Source organism: Dendrobates tinctorius, unplaced genomic scaffold (assembly GCF_039654945.1).
Source record: "Dendrobates tinctorius isolate UK_male_01 unplaced genomic scaffold, ASM3965494v1 ptg000102l, whole genome shotgun sequence".
In the NCBI taxonomy this organism is placed as follows: domain Eukaryota; kingdom Metazoa; phylum Chordata; class Amphibia; order Anura; family Dendrobatidae; genus Dendrobates; species Dendrobates tinctorius.
In genome coordinates, this window is record NW_027361770.1 from 36,356,837 (window position 1) to 36,379,772 (window position 22,936).

The following is a 22,936-nucleotide window of genomic DNA, read 5'->3' on the forward strand; positions in this document are numbered from 1 at the left end:
CCACTGTCTGTGTCCCTCAATGAGGCGTAGGAGGAATAGGGATTTTTGTGTACTCACCGTAAAATCCTTTTCTCCGAGCCAGTCATTGGGGGACACAGAACCCACCTTGTTTAGCCTATTGGCTCACTGTAGCATTCTTAGGTTTTGACATGGTTATGGTTATTGTTGACTGATGATGCTCCTACTGCTTTTTTCACCAAACTGGAGAAATTCAGCCAGCGAGAGGGTGTATACTGCAGGGGAGGAGCTAACTTTTCTTCTGGTTTACCTAGTGTCCTCCTAGTGGCAAGCAGCAGAAAACCCACTGTCTGTGTCTCCAATGATTGGCTCGGAGAAAAGGATTTTACGGTGAGTACACAAAAATCCCTATTTTCAGTCCTCCTTGCGACACTCTTGTAGTTTTTGCTTCTAAACTGCATGGTGACATATGACCTTTGCAGTCACTGTGCCATAATCATATTTGAGCTGTCTTTGGAACAGAACTGGATTGATGCCAGATTGATTACTTTGAACTTGCGCAACCACTTTATTGATTTCTGTTGTAATAGTGTTTTGTTTTTTTTTGTGCAGGTTGGAAGAATCTAAGAAAAAGGTATTTTTTTTTTCAATAATAGTATACTGTTTTAATTTAAACCCAAGTATATGCATAATCATTAAATATAGCTTTGTAGTAATTTAATGACTGTCCTGTACAAGTTTTATATTCCCTATGTGAGATTGCAGGGATGAATAATATGACACTTCAGTGGTCAGATAAGACTTGCTTGCATAACACGCTAATGTTATTTAAGGCTGGGTTCATACTTGCATTTGGCTGGTCTGCGTATGGCTGCGTACTTCTTCCCTTAAGCTCCGCCTACTTCCACATTCGTCCTGTCTTCCTGCGTACCTATCTTTAACATTGGATATGCAGGGACATGCTTTGTATGTGGATGTGTCCGCGTGTGTTGTTTTGACGTGCCCCCGACCGCACGAGAATGCAACATGTCAAAAACGACACACACAGACAATGTTAAAGATAGGTACGCAGGATGCATGTGGAAGTAGGCAGAGCTTAAGGGAAGAAGTACGCAGCCATACTCAGACCAGCCTAACACAAGTGTGAACCCAGCCTGATTTATTACTTATCGGTAATAAATACCGGCATAAAAATGGGCTAAATACAAAAAACACAGTGGAGACACACACCTCAAATAGATATGTTAAACCAACTGAAAACACCCACTGCTACACAGGTCTCATGAAGAAAAATATTTTATTGATGTCAAAAAGAGTAACAATTTTACAAAAAAAAAAAATACAATGAGTGGTACCAAAGCACATATAGGTATGTCATAATAGATGTATTAAAAGGTCAAGTGCAAGATGCGTATATGCAAATATATATAAACAGGTAAATGGAGCCCTTAACAAAAAATACCTTAAGTCATACATGCAAAATGCTGAGACTACCTGTTAAATAGAGGGAAACCATAGTGTACTTGCATCAAAATGATGTGCCAGTAAGAGAGGGAGTTTTCTTACTGACGATGCCTGTGGGTGAAACGTGCATTGGGGCCGGTGGACCAGAGCACATGCACCTTTACCCCCTATCTTACTGGCACATCATTTTGATGTAAATACACTATGGTTTTTCTCTATTTAAGAGGTAGTCTCAGCATTTTGCATGTATGGCTTAAGGTATTTTTTTTAAGCATTCCAGAGTTACCAGAAAGTGACGCTGGTCAGAATTGTAAACTTTGGCTCATGAAGGTGAAAACAGGCTCGAGGTGAAGGGGTTAACCAATTTAAGATCAAGCCATTTACCTGTTTCTAGCCTGTCTTTTTTTTTTTTTTTTTCCACCCTCACATGCCTTTAACCCCTTTTTTCCATATGACGTACTATACCGTCCATGTGACCTGGGACTTAATTCCCATGGGATAGTACATCATAGTCTTATCAGCGGCGCTCACGGGGGAGCGCCGCTGATTATCACAGCTGACACCCGGCCCTATGTGCCAGGGGTGGGTCACAGACCGCCCCCGGCACATTAACCCCCAGCACACAGCGATTAAACATGATCGCAGTGTACCGGGGGCACAGGGAAGAATCGCGCAGGGAGGGGGCTCCCTGCGTGCTTCCCTGAGACCCTTGGAACAGCGCAATGTGAGAGCAGGCGCTGAGAGAGCCTCCTCAGTGCCTGTCAGATCAGCAATCTGACACAGTGCACTGCAAAGTGTCAGATCAGCGATCTGACACTTTACAGTGATGCCCCCCCCCCCCCTCCCCCGGGACAATATAATAAAGTTAAAAAATAAAATAAAATCATGTATAAAAATTTAAAAAAACCCTAAATAAATTTAAAAAAATTCCCTAATTCTTTTTCTTTTAATAAAAACAAAGATACACATTTAGTATCGCCGCGTCCGTAACGACCCGCCCTATAAAACTGTCCCACTAGTTAGCCCCTTTAGTGAACCCCTTCAAAAAAGGCAAAAAACAGTGCTTTATCATTCCGCCGATCAAAAAGTGCAATACCACGCAATCAAAAAGACGAATATAAATAACATGGTACCGCTGAAAACGTCATCTTGTCCCGCAAAAAACGAGCCGCCACACAGCGTCATAAGCGAAAAAATGAAAGTTATAGCTCACAGAATGAAGCAATAAAAAAATAATTTTTTTATATAAAAGTTTTTATTGTATAAAAGCGCCAAAACACAAAAAAATATAAATGAGGTATTTCTGTAATTGTACTGACCCGAAGAATAAAACCACTTTATCAATTTTACCACACGCGGAACGGTGTAAACGGCCCCCCCACCCAAAAGAAATTCATGAAATGCTGGTTTTTGTTCATTCTGCGTCCCAAAAGTCTGAATAAAAAGGCATCAAAAAATGTCACATGCCCGAAAATGGTACCAACAAAAATGTCAACTCGTCCCACAAAAAATAAGACCTCACATGACTCTGTGGGTCAAAATATGGAAAAATTATAGCTCTCAAAATGTGGTGATGCAAAAACTATTTTTACAATAAAAAGCGTCTTTTAGTGCGTGACAGCTGCCAAACCTAAAAACCTGCTATAAATAGTAAATCAAACCCCCCTTTATCACCCCCTTAGATAGGGAAAAGTGATAAAATTAAAAAAAAGTTTATTTTCATTTTCCCTTTAGGGCTAGGGTTAAGGGTGTGTTATGGCTAGGGTTAGGGCTGGGATTAGGGATAGGGGTGTGTTGGGGTTGGGGCTAGGGTTAGGGTTGGGATTAGGGTTAGGGGTGAGTTGAGGTTAGGGTTGGAGATAGAATTGAGGGGTTTCCACTGTTTAGGCACATCAGGTACTCTCCGTCTGATCTCAATTCCAGCCAATTCTGCGTTGAAAAAGTCAAACGGTGCTCCTTCCCTTCCAAGCTCTGCCATGCGCCCAGACAGTGGTGTTTACCCTCACATATGGGGTATCAGCCTACTTAGGACCAATTGCACAACTTTTGGGGTCCAATTTCTCTTGTTACCCTTGGTAAAATCAAAAAAATTGGACCTGAAGTAATTTTTTTGTGAAAAAAAAGTTTAATGTTCATTCAAATAATTCCTGTGAAGCACCTGAAGGGTTAATAAACTTTTGGACTGTGGTTTTGAGTACCCTCAGTGGTGCAGTTTTTAGAATGGTATCACTTTTGGGTATTTTCTGTCATATAGACCCCTCAAAGTGACTTCAAATGTGATGTGGTCCCTAAAAAAAATAAAAAATAAAAAAATGGTGTTGTAAAAATGAGAAATCGCTGGTGAATTTTAAACCCTTAACTTCCTAATAAAAAAAAATTGGCTTCAAAATTGTGCTGATGTAAAGTGCACATGTGGGAAATGTTATCTATTAAGTTTTTTGTGTGCCTTATCCCTGTGATTTAAGGGCATAAAAAGTCAAAGTTGGAAAATTGCAAAATTTTCGCCAAATTTCCGTGTTTTTTTTTTTTTTTTAATTTTATTTTTTTACAAACAAATACAAGTTGTATGAATGAAATTTTACCACTAACATGAAGTACAATATGTCATGAGAAAACAATGTCAGAATCACCGGGATCCATGGGAGCGTCCCAGAGTTATTACCTCATAAAGAACAGGCATCAGAATTGTAAAAATTGGCCTGGTCATTAACGTGCAAACCACAAAAGGGGTTTTAGAGGGGTTAAAAGAGCTGTAAAAAAAATATTTTCAGATATTGAAATCTTTTTATTTTATTTTTTTTTTTTTTTGCTACCCTGGGGCATATTTTTTATATTTTTTCTTTGTTCGCATTGGCACAATAAATGAAATGAGTCTGAATTTCATTTTTATAAAGACAAAGAACCACTGAAATACATCTTAAAATATGCTCCCTTTTCCACAAAAATTACTTTTATCAGACAGGCTTTTTTTTCTTTTTCGACAGTTTAGGGTTAGTAACAGCAATTTGGATCATTAGTAGCTGTATAAGAAAAAATTCTAACTTTGTCATTTCACAAACTTTCCTGCTTGGTTTGCATCATATAGAACGTCTTTCCTATAATCTTTGTCAGTGAGTGATTAGAGGAAATCTCAAAAGTGCTACTGACAAGGATTTTGTGAGCATTCTTTTAATACTGTGAAACGCACACTCACTCTTCCCCTGCTTTCCCAGTTCTTTCAATTTAATAGGTAAGATATAGGATAAATTTTATCATTCATAATTCATTAAAGTGATATATATTTCCTAGTTATATTCTTACAATTTAAAATAAAGCAGATTTAGTTTTGCAATACATATAAAATTTATATCTTAAATAGTTCTCAAGGGGTTTATCAAATCAGTTAATTTAGTAGTTATATAAATTATTTTACAGCTAGTTTGTTTTTGTGTATATACATACACTGTAATTTAGAATTACTGCACCAATTAAACAGTTATCGTATTTTGCAGACTAAAAGACTCACTAGCTCATAAGACGCACCCCAAGTTGGGGAGAAAAACGTTGTTGGTTTTGTTTTTTTTTAATAAAATGATGGGGCGTCTTGTAGTCTGATTTTTACGGTAGCTTACCAATTGTGGAGCGGGGATGCTGTTGCAGGGAGCTGGCAGCGGCAGAAGTGGTGTGGTGCTGCAGGCCTTGGGATGGAAGGAGGAAGGTGTTCGATGGTGAGACACTGGCGGGCCAAGGGCTTTCATAAAATGTCGGCGGAGTTCCCATACTTCCCATTGTTTTCTCTGCGGTTGACTGACTGAAGCCAGTGCATACGCAGATTTGGATCTCTGGAGTTCCACTTCTGCGGTCGCCAGCTTCCTGTAGCAGCGACCCTGTGACCACACTCCACCGCAAATATATGTAACTAGATTTATTTTTCTTTCAGTTGTCTGCATACGAAACACAGAAAAATAACATCTTAAAATATATGGTAAGAACCTTGTTCATACATTTTTTCCTTTTTTTTTTTTTTTTGCTGATAGAGGTGTTATGTAGCAAAAATAGAAAATTTGTATCTATTTGACTTTTTTTATATTGACCACAAACGACCACTAAAACAATTTAATTGAATTCCACTTTCTGTCGAAATTATTTTTCTATATTGAACATATTTTTTTTCCCACAGGTGAGAGTATGTAAACAGTGATTTTTAATTTTTTTTTTTCCTTAGTCTTCTTTTAGTCCCTCCCTTTGATATAATTGGAACATATTTATATTTTTGGTGACTTTTTTTTCCTCTTCCCCTGTAAATGGGGATGTTATATTAGCCCTGATTACAGGGAACATTCAGCCTCCTGGCTGTATAGCAGAGCTGAGTGGATCTCCTAGGACCCATCAGCTCTTGATCTCGCCCTACATTCAGCTATCAAATGATCATGAAGTTGTAAGAGGTACCTTGTGAATGTATTGAGGAAGGTATGTTCAGCATTATGCATAGAGAAATCAGAAAGGCAAATATGATAAATCATGTCTTCCTTCTTTGTGGGAGTCTGCTGTGTTTGATGGCCTGCTCGTGCCTCCACAGGTGCACAATTTCCTGAAAGCTGCTTGTTCTGAACTGCTGTTTTAAAACATCAGTGCAAAGTAAAGTGTGGACTACTTTGGTGTTTATAGTTTAGTGGCAGTTGAGAAGTAGTTAATATAATTTACTCATGCATACTATCTTGGCAAATATTTTGTTTGTAATGCAAAAAGTGGGACTGACAAGTTGTCTATAAATTACTGAAGGTTGTAATTTTTCTTTTAATTCAAAGGAAACACTTGTGATTATGTCTCCAGAAGAGTTTATACTTGTTGAGGGTCTGACAGAGGAGCTGGAAGCAGCAGTGAATGTGTTTACTCAGAACACCAAACCAAGACATGTATGTTTTATTTTTTTATTTTAAATCTCTACACTATTGCTGGAGTTTATTCGTTCTCTGCTATTAGAGCTTATCCCTAATACTTTTGACTTCTGTGGATCGTAGCATGGCTGCAGCTTTATGCAATCTTGTGCATTTTGAACAGGTGCAGGAAATTGGTGCCACTGAAATTAGCACACTTTTACCCTTCGCCTCGACAGCACCCACTGGAGGTATCGGATCTGCCCCATTTGGAACCGGAAACCCTACAGAAAGATAAATGGGGCGGTCCGCCTTTCCTCCTCAGTTTTTGGTTTCCTGTTCCCAGGGAACCTCAGGATATCCTTCAGGAAGACATACCTGGGCCTTGTGCACGCCACCTGTGCGGTGTCCGTGGGAACGGCAGGGGCTGCGGTCCGGAGGCAGCGTCGGGGGAGACTCCTTTAGACGGCTCCCCCCTCGTCTGATGGCTAGAAGGTGATGACCGGGTCTGGGAAGGGCCGCCCGGTCTCACCTAGGAGCGCGCCAGGTGGCACCAAGCGCGTAGGAGCCGCTGCTGCTGGGAACGGTAAGTGCGCCAGTGGCGCGAAGAAGGAAAAAGGGCAGCGGCGGCGAAAAAAAAAGGAGGGAAAAAGATCTATTTAAACAAGCGCCGCAGCATAGCGGCAGGGAGCCATGTCATCTCCAACGGAAGTACACGCTCCAGCAGGTGACTCTGCGGGGGTCAGCTCTTCCAGGGTCCGTGCTACCAGGACAGACACGGCCCGCAGGAGCGGGGTGGGAGAGTCAAGACCTAGGACAGGATCTCAGCCATCTGATCTGGTAATAATAGCTTCACTGGGTGAGTGTGAAATATATATACTCTGCCTATTAAGCTGACCTCACCCCCCCCCCCCCCTTCACCATGTCTCCCCTCTTCCAGGCGAAGAAAAACGAGACATCGAAACATAAAGAATGCGCTTTATGCGCTCAGCCTCTCCCTGACTCCTACCCTAAAAAGCTCTGTGAGCAATGCACCAGAGAGACTAGACAAGGGTCGGCAGTGTCATCAAAGGACATTCGGGCCATAATTAGGGAGGAAATACAGGCCATCAAACATGCCAGTGCTCCCTCAGAAACTAGGAGCAAAAAACAAGTGACCCTTAGCTCAGAATCAGAGGAAGATCAGGGGATAATCTCTGATTCTTCACTCGCATCATCATCATCATCATCAGACATTGAGGGACGATCATGTTTTCCCCTGGATAGTGTGGATAACTTAGTCAAATCCGTGAGGAACACTATGGGGTGTGAGGAGACAAGGGGCATCCAAACAGCACAAGAAATAATGTTTGCGGGGTTGGCGGAAAAGAAAAGGAGAGCGTTTCCAGTAATACCGGCAGTTAAGGCCCTAATAAAGAGAGAGTGGGAAAAACACGATCAAAGAAGTTTTCTCCCATCGGCCTCAAAGAGGAAGTATCCATTTAGCGATGACGAGCTATTAAAATGGACCAAAGTTCCAAAGGTTGATGCCGTTGTAGCCTCTACCTCGAAGCAGTCCACTATTCCGGTAGAGGACACAGGTTTATTGGCGGACCCACTAGACCGTAAAGCGGAGTCATCATTGAAAAGGTCTTGGGAGTCTACCACAGGCATTTTTAAGCCAGCAGTAGCTAGCACATGCACTGCCAGGTCTATGCTTGTATGGTTGGATCAATTGGATCAACAAATCGAGCAGAAGGTGTCTAGAGAAAAACTACGGGCCGCTATTCCGTTAGAGGGGCGGCAGCCTTCATGGCCGATGCATCGGCAGACACTCTGCGGCTAGCAGCAAGGTCGGCTGGTCTGGTAAACAACGCCAGGCGGACACTATGGATGAAGAGCTGGAAGGGGGACATGCAATCAAAATCTAAGATTTGCGCAACCCCGTGCGAGGGTGAGTTTCTCTTTGGGAAAGCCCTAGATGACATACTCGCCAAAGTGAAACAAAGGAAGAAGGCCTTCCCTGATTCTTCTATCCCTTTCTACAGGAGAACCTTTAAAAGGCGACTGTTTGGAAGAAGGAGACAAGCGGATAGATCATATAGATGGCCCATAAAGGAAGAAAAGCAAAAGGGTAGCATGTTTAGGGGTTCAACATTCCGAAAGGAAAATAAATACTAAAAAATCTGTCCTCCCAGTGGGGGGGGTAGACTAAAATTTTTTGCTTCAAAATGGGAACAAATAACTTCAAGTCCATGGATTCTAAGTATAATTAAAGAGGGAATGAAAATAGAATTCCTTCAAATCACTTATGATTTCTTTATCATAACCTGCCTTAACTCTATAGTTCAACAAAAGGCCCTCGAAATAGAGATTCGGATCCTACTGTCCAAGGGAGTTTTGGTAGAAGTCCCAGAGGGACAAGAGGGTAGAGGGTTCTACTCGCCTTTATTTTTAATTTCCAAACCAGATGGTACGTTTAGGACAATTATAAACTTGAGAAAGCTTAATACATTTATAAAAAATTATAAGTTCAAAATGGAATCAATTAGATCCACTATAAAGCTTCTCTTTCCAAACTGTGTAATGGCGGGGATTGACTTGAAAGATGCTTACTATCAACTTCCTATTCATGATAGATACCAAAGGTACCTAAGGGTCGCAATGGTATTCAAAGGCAAGATCCGTCATTTTCAGTATACGGCCATGTCTTTCGGCCTCTCTACGGCACCAAGAATCTTCACCAAGGTGATGGCAGAGGTAATGGCCTATCTTCGTCAGAAAGACGCCCTAATCGTGCCTTACCTAGATGACTTCCTAATTATCGGGAACTCTGTCACCCAGTGTACTAGACGTGTCACTTCTTGTGCCCCGGCAGTCCGGTGGGCCCATTGTCACATCTGAACACTGCAGCATCAGATCCTCCAAGAGAACAGGCGACATAGTGGGCACCTTGAGAGCAAGATAACCTTAACCCAGGAGGTCTTGGCTTCTCTAGAGTGGTGGCTAGATGATAACCATCTGTCCACAGGAGTCCCATGGGTTATAGTACCATCTTGTATCCTAACCACCGACGCTAGCCCCCACAGCTGGGGAACCCATATGGGGAATAGCTTTTGTCAAGGAAGGTGGAATAGAGATGAACTGGGCTACTCATCTAATTTGAAAGAACTGACGGCGGCATATTATGCTCTACACCATTTTCTTCCACAGCTCCAACAGAAGCATGTCAGGATCTTATCGGACAACATTTCTACAGTGGCCTACATAAACGGACAGGGAGGTACTCGATCAGAGACTCTGTCTTCTGCGGCAAGAATCTTAAAATTAGCCAAAAGTTATTTGTTCTCCCTCTCGGCCCTTCATATTAGGGGAGAGAACAACCAAGAGGCAGACTTCTTAAGCCGACACACACTTCGGCAAGGGGAATGGTGCCTCAATCGCCGAGTCTTCAAGAACATAGTAGCTCTATGGGGGCAACCTCAGGTGGACCTCTTTGCCACAAAAGAGAACAGACAAATAAAAACATTTGCTTCCCTGTCTCCATCAGATCATCCAGACATACTGGATGCCCTCCAGGGCTCATGAAAATTCGATCTGGCATATGCCTTCCCTCCGATAATTCTCCTACCACAGGTCATTCGGAAGATCAGAGAGGACAAGGTGAGAGTAATCTTGATGGCACCATTGTGGCCCAAGAGACCGTGGTTCTCATGGCTACAAATCATGTCTGTGACAGATCCTAGGGTTCTCCCTTCGATTCCCAACCTACTCTCCCAAGGCCCTTTTTTCCACCCCCAAGTGGACAGCTTGCACTTGACGGCGTGGAATTTGAAAGGCAGCTACTAAGATCAAGAGGGTTTTCTGAAACACTAATTGCTACGCTCCTACAGAGCAGGAAGCTGTCCACTACCCAAATTTATACAAGGATATGGAAGAAATTCCTGCACTTTCATACAGCGCCTCATACCACAGAAGTTCCGATAGTTCCCATCTTGGAATTTCTACAGAAAGGGAAGGACTTGGGCCTGGCGGTAAACACGCTGAAAGTCCAAGTGTCCACATTAGGGGCACTGTACGGCCATAATATAGCAGGAAATAAATGGATATCACGATTTATTACAGCTTGCGAACGGATAACTCCGGTTCACATACCTGCAGTCCCTACATGGGACTTATATCTGGTCTTAGACTCCCTGATGGAGGAACCCTTTGAGCCAATAGACACAATATCCCTGAAATGCTTGTCACTCAAGACGGCCCTCTTAGTGGCACTAACGTCTGCTAGGCGAGTGAGTGATATCCAAGCCCTATCCATAGACCCACCCTTTTTTTTCAGATATACCAGGATAGGTTAATATTAAAACCAGACCCCTCATACCTGCCTAAGGTATCAATAAAATTCCATAGATCTCAAGAGATACTTCTCCCGACCTTCTTTGGAGATCCCTCCACTCCGGAGGAGAGGAAATTCCACACCTTGGATGTTAGAAGAGCTGTCCTAAAATATATTGAGAGGTCCAAGAGCTGGAGGCAGTGTAGGGCTCTGTTAATATCTTTTTTGGGCTGTAAAAAAGGGTACGGTGTCACGAAGAGCACCATTTCCCGATGGATCAGGGATGCCATTTGCTTAGCTTACTCCGCAAAAGATGAAGCTCCTCCACAGAACATCAGCGCACACTCCACTAGAGCAGTGGCAACCTCCTGGGCCGAGAGGGAAGACGTCCCAATTGAAGCCATATGTTAGGCAGCAGTTTGGTCAACTCCTACCTTCTATAATCACTATAGACTTGACCTTTCATCAACTTCTGACCTAAGCTTTGGCAGGACTGTCCTTGGCACGGTGGTCCCACCCAGGTGATGGTCTCTGGAATCTCTCCAGTTGGTGCTGTCGTGGTGAAGGGTAAAAAGCCGGATTACTTACCGGTAATGCTCTTTTAATGAGTCCACGACAGCACCCGCTCACTTCCCTCCCTGCTAAGATATCAATAATAAAATATATCTGCTAAAGATGAATAAGTAAAGTTAGAGATGGAAAGACATTGTCTAACCCTTGGCGGTCCTCCTGGTACTCTGAAATGCAAAACTGAGGAGGAAAGGCCCCTTTTATCTTTCTGTAGGGTTTCCTGTTCCAAATGGGGCGGATCCGATACCTCCAGTGGGTGCTGTCGTGGACTCATTAAAAGAGCATTACCGGTAAGTAATCTGGCTTTTTAAGGCTATGTACCCACGTATGCAGAAAAACACGGACTCCTTCCCAGGAAAAACATGCGTTTTTATGCGTTTTTTACAGGAGCATCCTCCTGCTCATAGAATATAGTTAGAAATGCGGATGTGCTCAGTGTGATTCCACATTGTCTTCAGGTCTTCAATACAATGTCGCCGGAAGATGTATATGCACAGATCGAGAGCTCAACTTTATGAAGGTGCTATTGCACAGAAACTTCAAACTGCATGCTCAGCTTCCGAAGACATTTTATTGAAGACTGGCTATGGAATTTCGCCGTGCTTGCTACACCGTGCTTGCTACACCCACCCCAATGACTGTGATAGCGGCGCATAATTTCGAAAAGGAGGCAGATCACTGAATTATAAATTACCTATAAAAGAAACGGAGGGGGAAGAAGGTGGGAAGGAGGAGCAGAAAAAGACCCTACCCCCTCAGTCCCTTCATGTTACACAGAAGATGTTGTTAGAAAAAAAACTAGAGCCTGAATAAACGATAACCATTGATGGGATTTCTTCACCAATGGGTGTCAATTTAATCGGCATAACTGCGCCATTACTGCTATGCCTTTACTTTTATTTAGCTAATCTGATTGACTCTGCCGTTGCAGAATATTCCACTTCTTTGCCTTAAACTCCTGATTTTCATTTATACTATGTCTTGGGTCATTGTCCATCTGTACTGTGAAGCGCTGTCCAATCAACCTTGCTGCATTTGGTACAATCTGAGCAGAAAGTATAGCCCTGTATGCTTCAGAATTCATCTAGCTGCTTCTGTCTTCATCCACATCATCAATAAACACTAATGACCCATTGCTTTTGGAAGCCATGCATACCCATGCTGTCACACTGCCGCCTCCATGTTTTTCAGAGGTTTCGGTGTGCTTTGGATCATGAGGTGTTCCAAGCCTTCTCCATGCTTTCTTCTACCCATCATTCTGGTACAGGTTAATGTTGGCTTCACCTTCCAAAGAATGCTCTTCCAGAACTGGGCTGGCTTCTTTAGATGTTTTTTGGCAAAGTCTAATCTGGCCTTTCTATTTATAAGGCTGACTAATTGTTTGCATTTTCTGGATAAACAGTCTGTATTTGCTGTCATTAAGTTTTCACTTTATGGGAAACTTAGATACTATCTCAAGGGTTGTCACATTATAGAAGGATCATCTTTATTCTCATTTGCACAAGGAAAGACTAGAAGCAATGGGATGAAAATGAATGGTAGGAAAAACAGATTAGATATTAGAAAAAAAATTTCTTGACAGTTAAAGTGATCAATGAGTGGAAAAGGCTGCCACGAGAGGTGGTGAGTTCTCCTTCAATAGAAGTCTTCAAACAGAGGGTGGAATGACATCTGTCTGGGATGATTTAGTGAATCCTGCTTTGAGCAGGGGGTTGGACCTAATGGCCCAGGAGGTCCCTTTCAACTCTACAATTCTATGATTCTATAAAACACCTACCTCCTGGAGAGGGTTCTTCACTTGGATGGAAGATGTGAAGGGGTTTTCTTCAACATGGAAGGGATTCTGCGAGCATCCACCATTGTTGTCTTCTGTGGATGTCCAGGTCTTTTGCGTTCCCAAGCTCGCACTTTTTTTTTCTTGCACAATGTATCTAATTGTAGATTTGGCCACTCCTAACATTTCTGCTATCTTTTGATAGTTTTTTTTTTTTTTTCCCCAGGCTAATGGTGGTCAATTTATCTTTCATTGCGAGTTCCTTTTGACCACATGTTTTGGTCTCACAGCAACCGCTTCCAAATGCAAATGCCACATCTGGAATCAGCTCCAGAAATTTTTTCTTCTTTTTGATGGATTGCTAAGTGAATATGCCATGTAACCCACTAAAAAGCTTTTGAGATAATCGTGAACACCTGTCCCTGTCCAAATATTTTTGCGCCTAACTGCTTCCCCCCCCCCCCCCTCCTTTTTAACCACTCATGCAGAGTGCAGTTATGACATTTCACTTCCCTAGTGTGGTACCAGATTGGTATACATATGTGTATATCTGTTTGCTGAGCCTAATGCTGCAGGACACATATTCTCGGTAACCCTCTAGTTAGCAAATTCTTTGCTTAAACATCCTCTGCACTTTAAAAAAAACAATGGAAAGCCATTTCTTTGCAATGACCAGGGGATCACTATACTGAGAACTGGCTGTGAGAAGAGTGACTTAGGGTTGAGTTACAACATTTGCATATCGCTATGGTTTTGTCAGCTGTAAAAGCAGCAGCTCAGCAAGAATAGAGCCCCAATAATGTAAAGGAAACGATAAATGTAATACATTCCTTTTAATTTTTTCTCGCATGTTAATGAACTAAATTCATTTTGTTCTAGGAAAAGGCTTATAAACGTAGACGTGAGCAAAGTACTGACCACCATGAAAGAAAGCATTCAAGATCAGGTATTTGAATTTCCAAGTTTGTGTGTCTCCTTGTCCAGTCCTTATATAATAAAGAGGATATCTTATAAGGCAAAATTCAAGATTAATGGAACAATCCCCTAACTTCATAATTAAGATTTTAAGCTAGCTACTTTTTTTTTTTTTGTATAATAGAGCTGAAGGGAAAATGTGTTTTTTCCCAGAGGTGGTGGTTTTGTTTGTGTGTTTTTTTTGTCTACTAATGGCCCTGCCGATCCTTCTAAACTAAATCCACCAGGCTATGTCCATCAGTGTGAACAACTCTGACATCACGGCTACAAATACCCGTTTGGCGACGCGCCATTCAACATATGTATGTGAGCAGCACAGATGATGTCGCATCTATGGGTACTTGGCAGGACAGGGGCACGACACCAATCATGCCGTTGTTTCAGCAAGGATCTGTAGATGCATCTTCAGCAGCATTGCTCATAACTCTTCTTTCTCCATGTGGAAAAGGGTGGCACTGAACAAACTTTTTAAAGATGAGGTCAAGCAGGCTGGTCATGGTTCTGCCATAATCACTTGCTAACAAATCACCTGATTTTGCAGGATAATTGCTTTTTAACCCCCCCCCCCCCAAAGTTTTGCCGTAAGGTCCATTAGAGCTGACATTTTCAATAATAAACAATCACTTGATTTTTGCAAATGAAATGGTAGTATCCCTGCAAACTGTGCTGTCTGTTACAATGGCTGTGTGATTTTTGCCAGTGAAACAGTTGTTCTCATGCAAAATCAAGTGATTAACACTGTACAGTCGCCTTAGGTCTTACATTCTTAATCTGCTAGATTCAAATCTGTAAGGGTCAATGCAGATTTTCTGCTCAATCTACAGCATAATACAGTACCAGCTAGCTGTAGCTGTGATGTTAAAAATCTCATCTACAAATTGATTTTTTTTTCTAGATTGACCTGCAGTATGGATTATAAAATCCGCAGCATATGTTACATATGTATGTACCATTAGGCTTCATTCACACATCTGTCTGAGTTTATCATCTGTGAGAAACTGTTTGTCCCTGCACCCACTTTTCCCCCCCCACTGAAGAGTTGCTTGTTTCTCTGGAAGGGTGTGTGTTTTTAATTCAAATTTATCTTCAAAGCAATGGATCCATGAGATAAGGAAGCAAGTCAAAAGCATTCTTATTTTCAGCATTGTTTTACGGATGCCCATTGACTTAAATCACAATTGGGCGCATATTTCTATTATAGTGCAATTGACGAGTGAGGCAGAAACCTAAATGTTAGAAATCTTCTCTGCAAAATGTCTACAAGACTGTTTTAGGAGAAAGGGCAAGTTGTCGGTTTAGTAATCCTGTGAATGAAGGTAGTAATTTCATTTCCTGACCTAAAATAGGGATTTTTGTGTACTCACTGTAAAATCCTTTTCTACGAGCCAAACATTGGGGGACACAGACATTGGGTGTTATGTTGCTTGCCACTAGGAGGACACTAAGAAAACACAGAAAAAAGTTAACTCCTCCCCTGCAGTATACACCCTCTCGCTGGCTGGGAATTCCCCAGTTCGGTGAAAAAAGCAGTAGGAGCATTAAATGAATGACAATCATAACTCTGTCAACCTAAAAATGCTACAGTGAGCCAATAGGCCAAACAGGGTTGGTGCTGTGTCCCCCAATTATTGGCTCGGAGAAAAGGATTTTACGGTGAGTACACAATCGCTATTTCTCCTACGCCTCGTTGGGGCGCACACAGTGGGACATCCTAAAGCAGTCCCTGGGTGGGGAGCAAACAACTGCTAATACCCCATGTACCACTGGCTTAACACTGGTACTGCCGATTGCAGGATGCGTCTGCCAAGAGCTGCATCCGCAGAGACCTGAGCATGAATTTGGTAATGTTTTATAAAGGTATGCAGGCTGGACCAAGTCGCAGCCTTGCAGACACTCCTGAGAATGAATTTGGTGATGTTTTGTAAAGGTACGCAGGCTGGACTAAGTCGCAGCGTTGAAGACCTGTTCTGCCGACGCCTGGTGCCGAATGGCACACACAATTTTCTTGAAAAAGCTAAAAAGGCGAAACGTGCGTCAGACTCCAGGAATTCTGTGAACAGGCGATTAAATGGGTATGTGCTCATGTTATATGTGATTACAAGCATGTGTAATAATTATAGGGGATAACTCAGGAGACTCTGTGCATGGAACAAGATGACTACAGGACACAGCTTTATAAGTGGTAAAGTCTATATTAACACACGGTGATGCAACAGATGCAGAAAGAAACTCAAGTCCACAACACTTGGAGAAAATATAAGAAGCAGCTTAGCAGTCTATAGGAACTTCAGAGGAAGATGCAATCAAGCAAAAAGTCTATGAAGCACAGTTATTTCTTGAGGATACTTGGCATGAATAAATCCTTGTCTTAGTCCAGACACAGATAGGTAAGCTTAAAAGGCAGTTCAAATCTTATCTTAGCTTGACCAGGAAAATAGTCTCAGGCTCTTGCAGAGCAGGAACAGCTTACATGTCCAGCAAATGCATCTGGAAGTGAAACACGAGCAGCAGAGGAAGAAGAGTTCTGGAAACTGGAGTATGCAGCAGGAACTCAGAGCAGAGCAGCAGGATCACCACACAGGTTCACAGGAGACGGTATATAGCCAGGGAGCAATCAGAGGTTAGGAGCTGGATGCAAGGCAGAATACTCAAGCACAGACTGAAGGCTGGGGTGGAGTTTTATAGCAGGAGGACACAATGCACATGAGACCAAGGACACCATCTTGGAAAAGGGCAGTAATGCAAAAAGGTAAAAATGTTCAGAGTCCTGACATTATGGGGATTTTTTCCTCTATATGGCACTGTGCACTTTACAGACCACTATGGGTCTAGGTGGATATATGCTTATATGTTGATATATTCTTGCACTTTACCATTACCTGTATCCATTCCTTTATTTGTGTGTATTTGACTTGGGTATACATTCCTTCCTCTTACTTGTATTTTGTTTGTCTATTTATCTATGATATGAATTAACTTAATAAAATTTATTTTTTATTTGATATCTCTTTGTGAGTGGGTGTGTTCATGATACTTTGTATCCACTTTTTGGTCTATGTATTTCACACGCCCCTGTACTTTATGCACGCTGGGAATTCCTTTATGGTGAAGGTTCCCCTACCGCATAGTATGTTTTTGGACATTTTTGTGGCCCTTAAAATATAGAGGCGCCACCTGGGAGACTCTCTGAATGAATGTCTTCATCTGAAGTCCGGTGGCAATTTTGCATTGGAATAGCACTGACAAGGCTGAAATCTGGCCCTTGAGCGAGTTAAGCGCGAGGCCTGACGTTAATCCAGATTGTAGGAATTCCAATATGGAAAAAATAGAAACCACCAGTGGGGATCGACCATGGTCCTTGCACCACGAGACGAAGGTTCTCCTGGTGCGATAAGTGCTCATGGACACGGGCTTCCTAACATTAATCATGGTGGAGATCACATCAGGAGAAAAAAAACAGCCTGGGCTAAAAACCAGGATTCAACGACCATCAAAGACAGGGCCCCGGAGTTCTGGTGGTAACTTGGGCCCTGTGAGAGTAGATGTTTGCGATCTCAAAGTCGCCAGGGAACGCCGGTGACTAGTTGTACTAGTTCTGCATACCATGGCCGGCGCGACTAGGATCACTGGTATTCCCTCTGCTCTAATTTTCTTGATGACCCTCGGGAGCAAGGGAAGAATCCATGGGAGCCGGAACCGGTGCCACGGCAGAACTAGGGTGTCCGCTCGGATGGCGCATGGATTGTGCGATCAGGTAATGAATCGAGGAACCCTGTTGTTTAGTCTTTAGGCCATATGATCCACATCTGGAGTCCCCCAGCGATCGCAGGTCTGCTGAAAAAAACTTCCGGATGAAGAGACCACTCTCCTGAGGCAAGGCCTTGGCGACAGAGAAAAACCACCGCCCAATTGTCCACACCCGGGGTGTGGATTGCTGAGATGGGCGAATGGTTGGTCTCTGCCCAATGGAGGATGTGACTCACTTAGTGCATGTCCATCCTGCTCCGAGTACCCACCTGAAGGTTGATATACGCCACAGTCGTGGCGTTGTCGGATTGGATCCTGATGAGGTGACCTGTGAGGAGATGGTGGAAACTCAGTAGAGCTAATTTGATCGCTCGAATGTCCAAGATGTTGATGGGGAGACATGACTCTCGAATCAACCAACGACCCTGTGCCGTGTGGTGACTAAGAAAAAAACGCACACCAGCCTAGGAGACTCGCGTCTATGGTCACCACCGACCATTCTACTGGGAGAAAGAACTTCGTCTGACCTGCAGGGACAGAAGGAACCAACGGTCCAGGGAGAACGGGTTCTTATCCCAAGTTAACAGCAACGCATGTTGTAAAGGGGCGGAAATGGAACTGTGTGAATACTCCCATCGCTGCCACCATGTTTCCGAGAACCATCATGCTGAAAACGTATGGAGTGAGAAACCGGTCGGGAAAGAGTCCGCGCTGCCTGTTGTAAGGCTCGGGCCTTTTCTGGAGTGAGAATGACCAGCCCGCGGGAAGTGTCCAAGATCAATTCCAAAAAGGAAATCTGCTGGACCAGTGTTGGGGAAGACTTTTCAAAGTTTATCTTCTGACCCAGGAGAGAAAATGTATTTACTGTGATATCCACGGATTTCTCGCAGGCTGGAAGGGCTGGACCCTTGATCAGCAGGTCGTCCAGATACGGCAGTACCACCACTCCCCAAGTGTGGAGAATGGCCATGACAGCCACCATAGCCTTGGTATAGACCCTGGGGGCGGTGGCAACACTGAAGGGCAAGGCAACGAACTAGAAGTGTTCTTCTCGAATTGCAAAACGCAGGAACTGCTGGATGATGGGGACTCTCCCTTTTGCATGGAGGCGACACCGATCGGAGGAATTCCATTCGGAATTGCCGTACTTTGACAAACTGATTTAACAGCTTGAGGTCCAGTATGGACCGTATCGTTCCTTCCTTCTTTGGAACCACAAAGAAAGGTTTGAATAAAAAAACGCTGAACCATTCGTCTTGAGGGACCGGAAGGATGACTCCGTCCCTTTGCGGTGCATGAATGGCCCAAAGGAAGGCTGTGACTGACAGCAGAGGGCCGCCTACTTTGTCGGTGTCTGCCGGATACACAAGTCATTGAGTAGAGGATCTATGGGATCTGCTTCCTTAGATACAGATGCTGTCGGCCTGGGTTTCCAAGAGCGGTTAGTTCTGTGAGAGACCTGGGAGCCTCTGTCTCCATGCGGGGACCGACCTGATCCGGAAGAGAAGGTTATGGAGGACCAGCTGGAGCTGTTGCAAAAAAGGTTGAAAAACAAGTCGGCTGTTGATTCCGAAAATGGCCGGGCAGCCCCTTGTTGGGGAAGAAACCTATTCTTCCCCCCTGCAAATGTCAAAAATGAGCTGGTCTAGTTTCTTGCTCAAACAGGCGACCAGTTTGATATGGCAGAGAAGTCTCTGGAGATGGAATCTGTCCGCCAGTTGCGTAGCCATAGGGCTCTTCTGATGGAGACTGCATTAGCGGTTGCCTTAGCAGTGCAATTAGTCTACTGCAAAATCCCCTGCGTGAATTATCTGCTTGGCGACACTGGTCGTCTCCAGAGGAGGATTGCTACCTTGGAAGGTGGTAATTAAGACTTCAGCCTAAGTGGCCATTGCCTTAGCCACTTAAGTCGCTGCACAAGATGGGAAAAAAGCCGCTCCTGAAGCTCCAAAAATTGAACTGGCGAGGTAGCCAATTTGACAGTCGGAGGGGTTTCTGACTGAAGAGCCCTCAGAAATGGATCGAAGCGATTTAGGAGCAAGGCACAATACAGGAGGATCCACCAAGGGGGGACTGTAACCAATCCTTCATTAGATCTGGAGTAAAGGGATATTTAGCCTCGATAGGCTTTTGCCCTGTGAACCGCTTATGTGGTCGATTCCTACGTTTCTAGACAATGTCCTTCAACTCCGGATGGCTGGCAGATACCTTGCGTACACGTTTAGTCGTCTTAAATGAGAACGTGTTCTGGAGCGGGAACATTCTCCTCGTCCAACGTCAGAAACTTGTTGATTAACTCTGTCAGAGAATCAAGCGATTCATGGACATTTGGGGAATTCTGAGGGACTGACATGTTCTCTGCGAACATTAGGAGAGGGATAGCGCAAGACAGAACTCGCCGAAGCTGCATCACGGGCGTGACTAGGGGACGCGTCATGGGTCCGCTTGCTAGAGACCTGAGGATCCCTTGAATGAGAACGGCCCCTGCTGGCGGATGGTTCCCAGCCGTCGCCAAAGCCGCCCTCAGGCGGTGAAGACGCGTTCTGACTTAGAGGATTCCCGGAGGAGTCTATAGCCTTGGTCAGTGACTCCACAGACCGTGACTAGGATGCAGCCCGCTCAGGGGTACTAAACGCAGGGAGCACCATGCAGCGGCGGATGGCGTTTTAGCACAAGCCAGGTCGCAATCCGTGCATAGCGGATTAGTCTGGGTACTGGGCAAGGCAGTCTTGCAATAGGTACCAGCGGTAAAGAACGCAGTGTTCTTCTTAATAGCCCCCTTTTTTTGCTTCCTTAGACTGAGACATAGTGCCCGTGTAAGGGTTACAAGCAGAGCCTGGGCTGCAGCTGCAAGGAATGGGCAGCGAAGGGGTTAAGCTTTTCTCTGAGAGCAGATGCAGCTTACCCGCGGTCCTCACGCTGTGTCCCTGGGAGGAATACCGGTGGCCCTATAGCATCACCAGGTGTCCATCCGTGCGTGCACCCCTACAGCCATCACAGAGCCCGAGGAGCAGAGAAGAGGTTAAGGACATGGCCCTCGAGACTAGCAGGGCGCCTCTCATACAAAGCGAGAGACTCCAAAGACGTGGGCGGCGGCACGAACAGTGGGCGGCGCTATGTAAATTGCGGCCTAGTAGGCCGAAAAGCCGGGGACTGAATTTTTGGGCCTACCCGCGGCGAGCACCGGGGGGAGCGGGGGGGCCGCGACGGAGCGCCGGTATGCCGCCGCTGAGACTCGGTCAGCGCTTCTCCCAGGGACCAGGACCCGACCTCATACCTCCAATCCGGTGTTGGGTCCGTCTGCGCTGTCTAGGAGCCTGCAGGTTTCATCCCATCTCAAATCCTGAGGTTAAAAAGCTCCCGGGCGATGTAGCAGAGCTGGAGAGGTTGTTACAAGGGTATTGCTCAATCGATCCACCCTATGGGCAGGGGGATGGAGAGCTGTGGGGCTGATTCAGGGCATCCGAAAGCGCTGGTTAAATTTTCTCTGTGTGTTCCTTGCGCTTGCCCTCGTATCCGTGAGGGGTACCGGGACCTAAAGGAACCATCGCCAGAAGAATCAGCCCCAGTCGTTGCAGGAAAGTGTACGGGGAGGTATACTCCGCGTTCTTGCCTGTTGTTTCGGGGGAGAGCGGGCCGTAGAAAGGAACCGTCTCCCCCTTCACTCCGTTAATTAAAAAATAAAAATTTACAGAAATTTCAAAAATAAAATAACGGTGGGGTCTGAAGCCAGACCCAAGTGCCTCCTACAGACACTAAGCAAGAACTGGGGAATTCCCAGCCAGCGAGAGGGTGTACAGTGCAGGGGAGGAGTTAACTTTTTTTCTGTTTACTTAGTGCCTTCCTAGTGGCAAGCAGCATAACACCCACTGTCTGTGTCCCCCAATGAGGCGTAGGAGAAATTTTCTTTACATGAGCCCTTAGAAAGTCATTTCTAAATAGTCAGATAAGCATATAAATCGGACATATGCTATCTGATTTTTTTTTTTTTTTTTTTTTAAATTGCACACTGACCCATTCTATTTAATAGGGCTGTTAATATGAATAATTTTATTCTTGGTCTCACTGTGATTAAATAAAAATATATGCAACATGCACGATTTTCATCCAAGTCTCCATTGAGACTCATGCATTGAAATGTATGGGTTCGAGAAAAAAAAATCAGATCCCACATGAACCATCAGTGACATCCAATTTTTTACTGATAGATGTTGATTATAAACCTAGGAAACTATAGATGACCATGTACGTGTTTTTAATGTCGTCTTGTAAAATGGACACGGATGTAATAAACAGACACCTGGATGACAATCTGATGAAAAAATTAGAAGAAAAATGGTCCGTGGTTTCTGGATGAAACTCGGATGATTTTTCATATTCTCGTTGCACTTGACTATTGTGATGCACAGTTGGTACACTGGGCCTTTGAGTGTAGTAATAATGAGTCTTATTATGTATTCTGATAATGCAATGTTATTTACCATGGTTGGGTAATATTTTTAATTTCTCCTAGACTTTAGTCACAGTAAAAAGAGGTCTATATGGTATGGAAAGGAGTATAGACCATCAAGAAGTTCATCATGCAAGGATGAAGTGTGTTCAGTATCCAGTAAACACTCTGTGACAGAGAAAGGTAGAGAAAGGAAGCGATCAAGGAGTGCATCCAAAGATATGTTGCTCAAAGTTACTTTCTCCACAGGTAACTTAAGTATTCAGTCATTGTTAGAAAGTAAAACTCTATCTCTCGAGTCACCCCTGTTTATTATTTAACACAATGCAAGTGGAGTATCGTGTACTGGTAAACTCAGTCATTGATTAGAATATGAACTAAAATGAAATAATTACTGACATATATAAATTGACTTTGATTTACATTTAAATAAGCTAACAAAATAAATGCATAAAAAATTTATACCATATATACTTGTGTATAAGCTGAGTTTTTAAGCAAATTTTTTTTATGCTGAAAACGCCCCCCTCTGCTTATACACTAGTCAGTTGTCCCAGAGAGCCAGCGGGGGAGGGGGAGCGGCGGAGCAGCAGGTGCCAGAGGCAGGAGCTGGTGGCTGTGGCTACATCCTGTTGCCGCTAAAGAGAAATGAATATTCATTTCTCTTACAGCGCGCACAGTGACAGCTGCAGCCTCCGCTACCAGCTTCCAGAATACATCCTACTCGCCCTGCAGCTTGTTCCCAGCGCTCTTGCAGCATCTCGGTGAACCAGGCTTCCGGCAGCACTTCCTGTGCTGAGCGATCACGTGGCACCGCTCATTAAAGT

General features: G+C 43.9%; 1 protein-coding gene across 5 annotated transcripts in view; it reads left to right on the plus strand.

Annotated features, from left to right (window-relative positions):
• The window catches only part of LOC141099773 (uncharacterized), a 176,091-nt gene that overhangs the window by 82,662 nt on the left and 70,493 nt on the right, over positions 1-22,936 (plus strand). For all 5 annotated transcript variants that reach the window (XM_073587824.1, XM_073587826.1, XM_073587828.1 and 2 more), the window contains exons 10-14: positions 571-592; positions 5,342-5,386; positions 6,210-6,317; positions 13,817-13,883; positions 22,173-22,358. In XM_073587824.1, the coding sequence (XP_073443925.1) occupies positions 571-592; positions 5,342-5,386; positions 6,210-6,317; positions 13,817-13,883; positions 22,173-22,358 (428 nt within the window). The remainder of the gene's footprint in view (positions 1-570; positions 593-5,341; positions 5,387-6,209; positions 6,318-13,816; positions 13,884-22,172; positions 22,359-22,936) is intronic.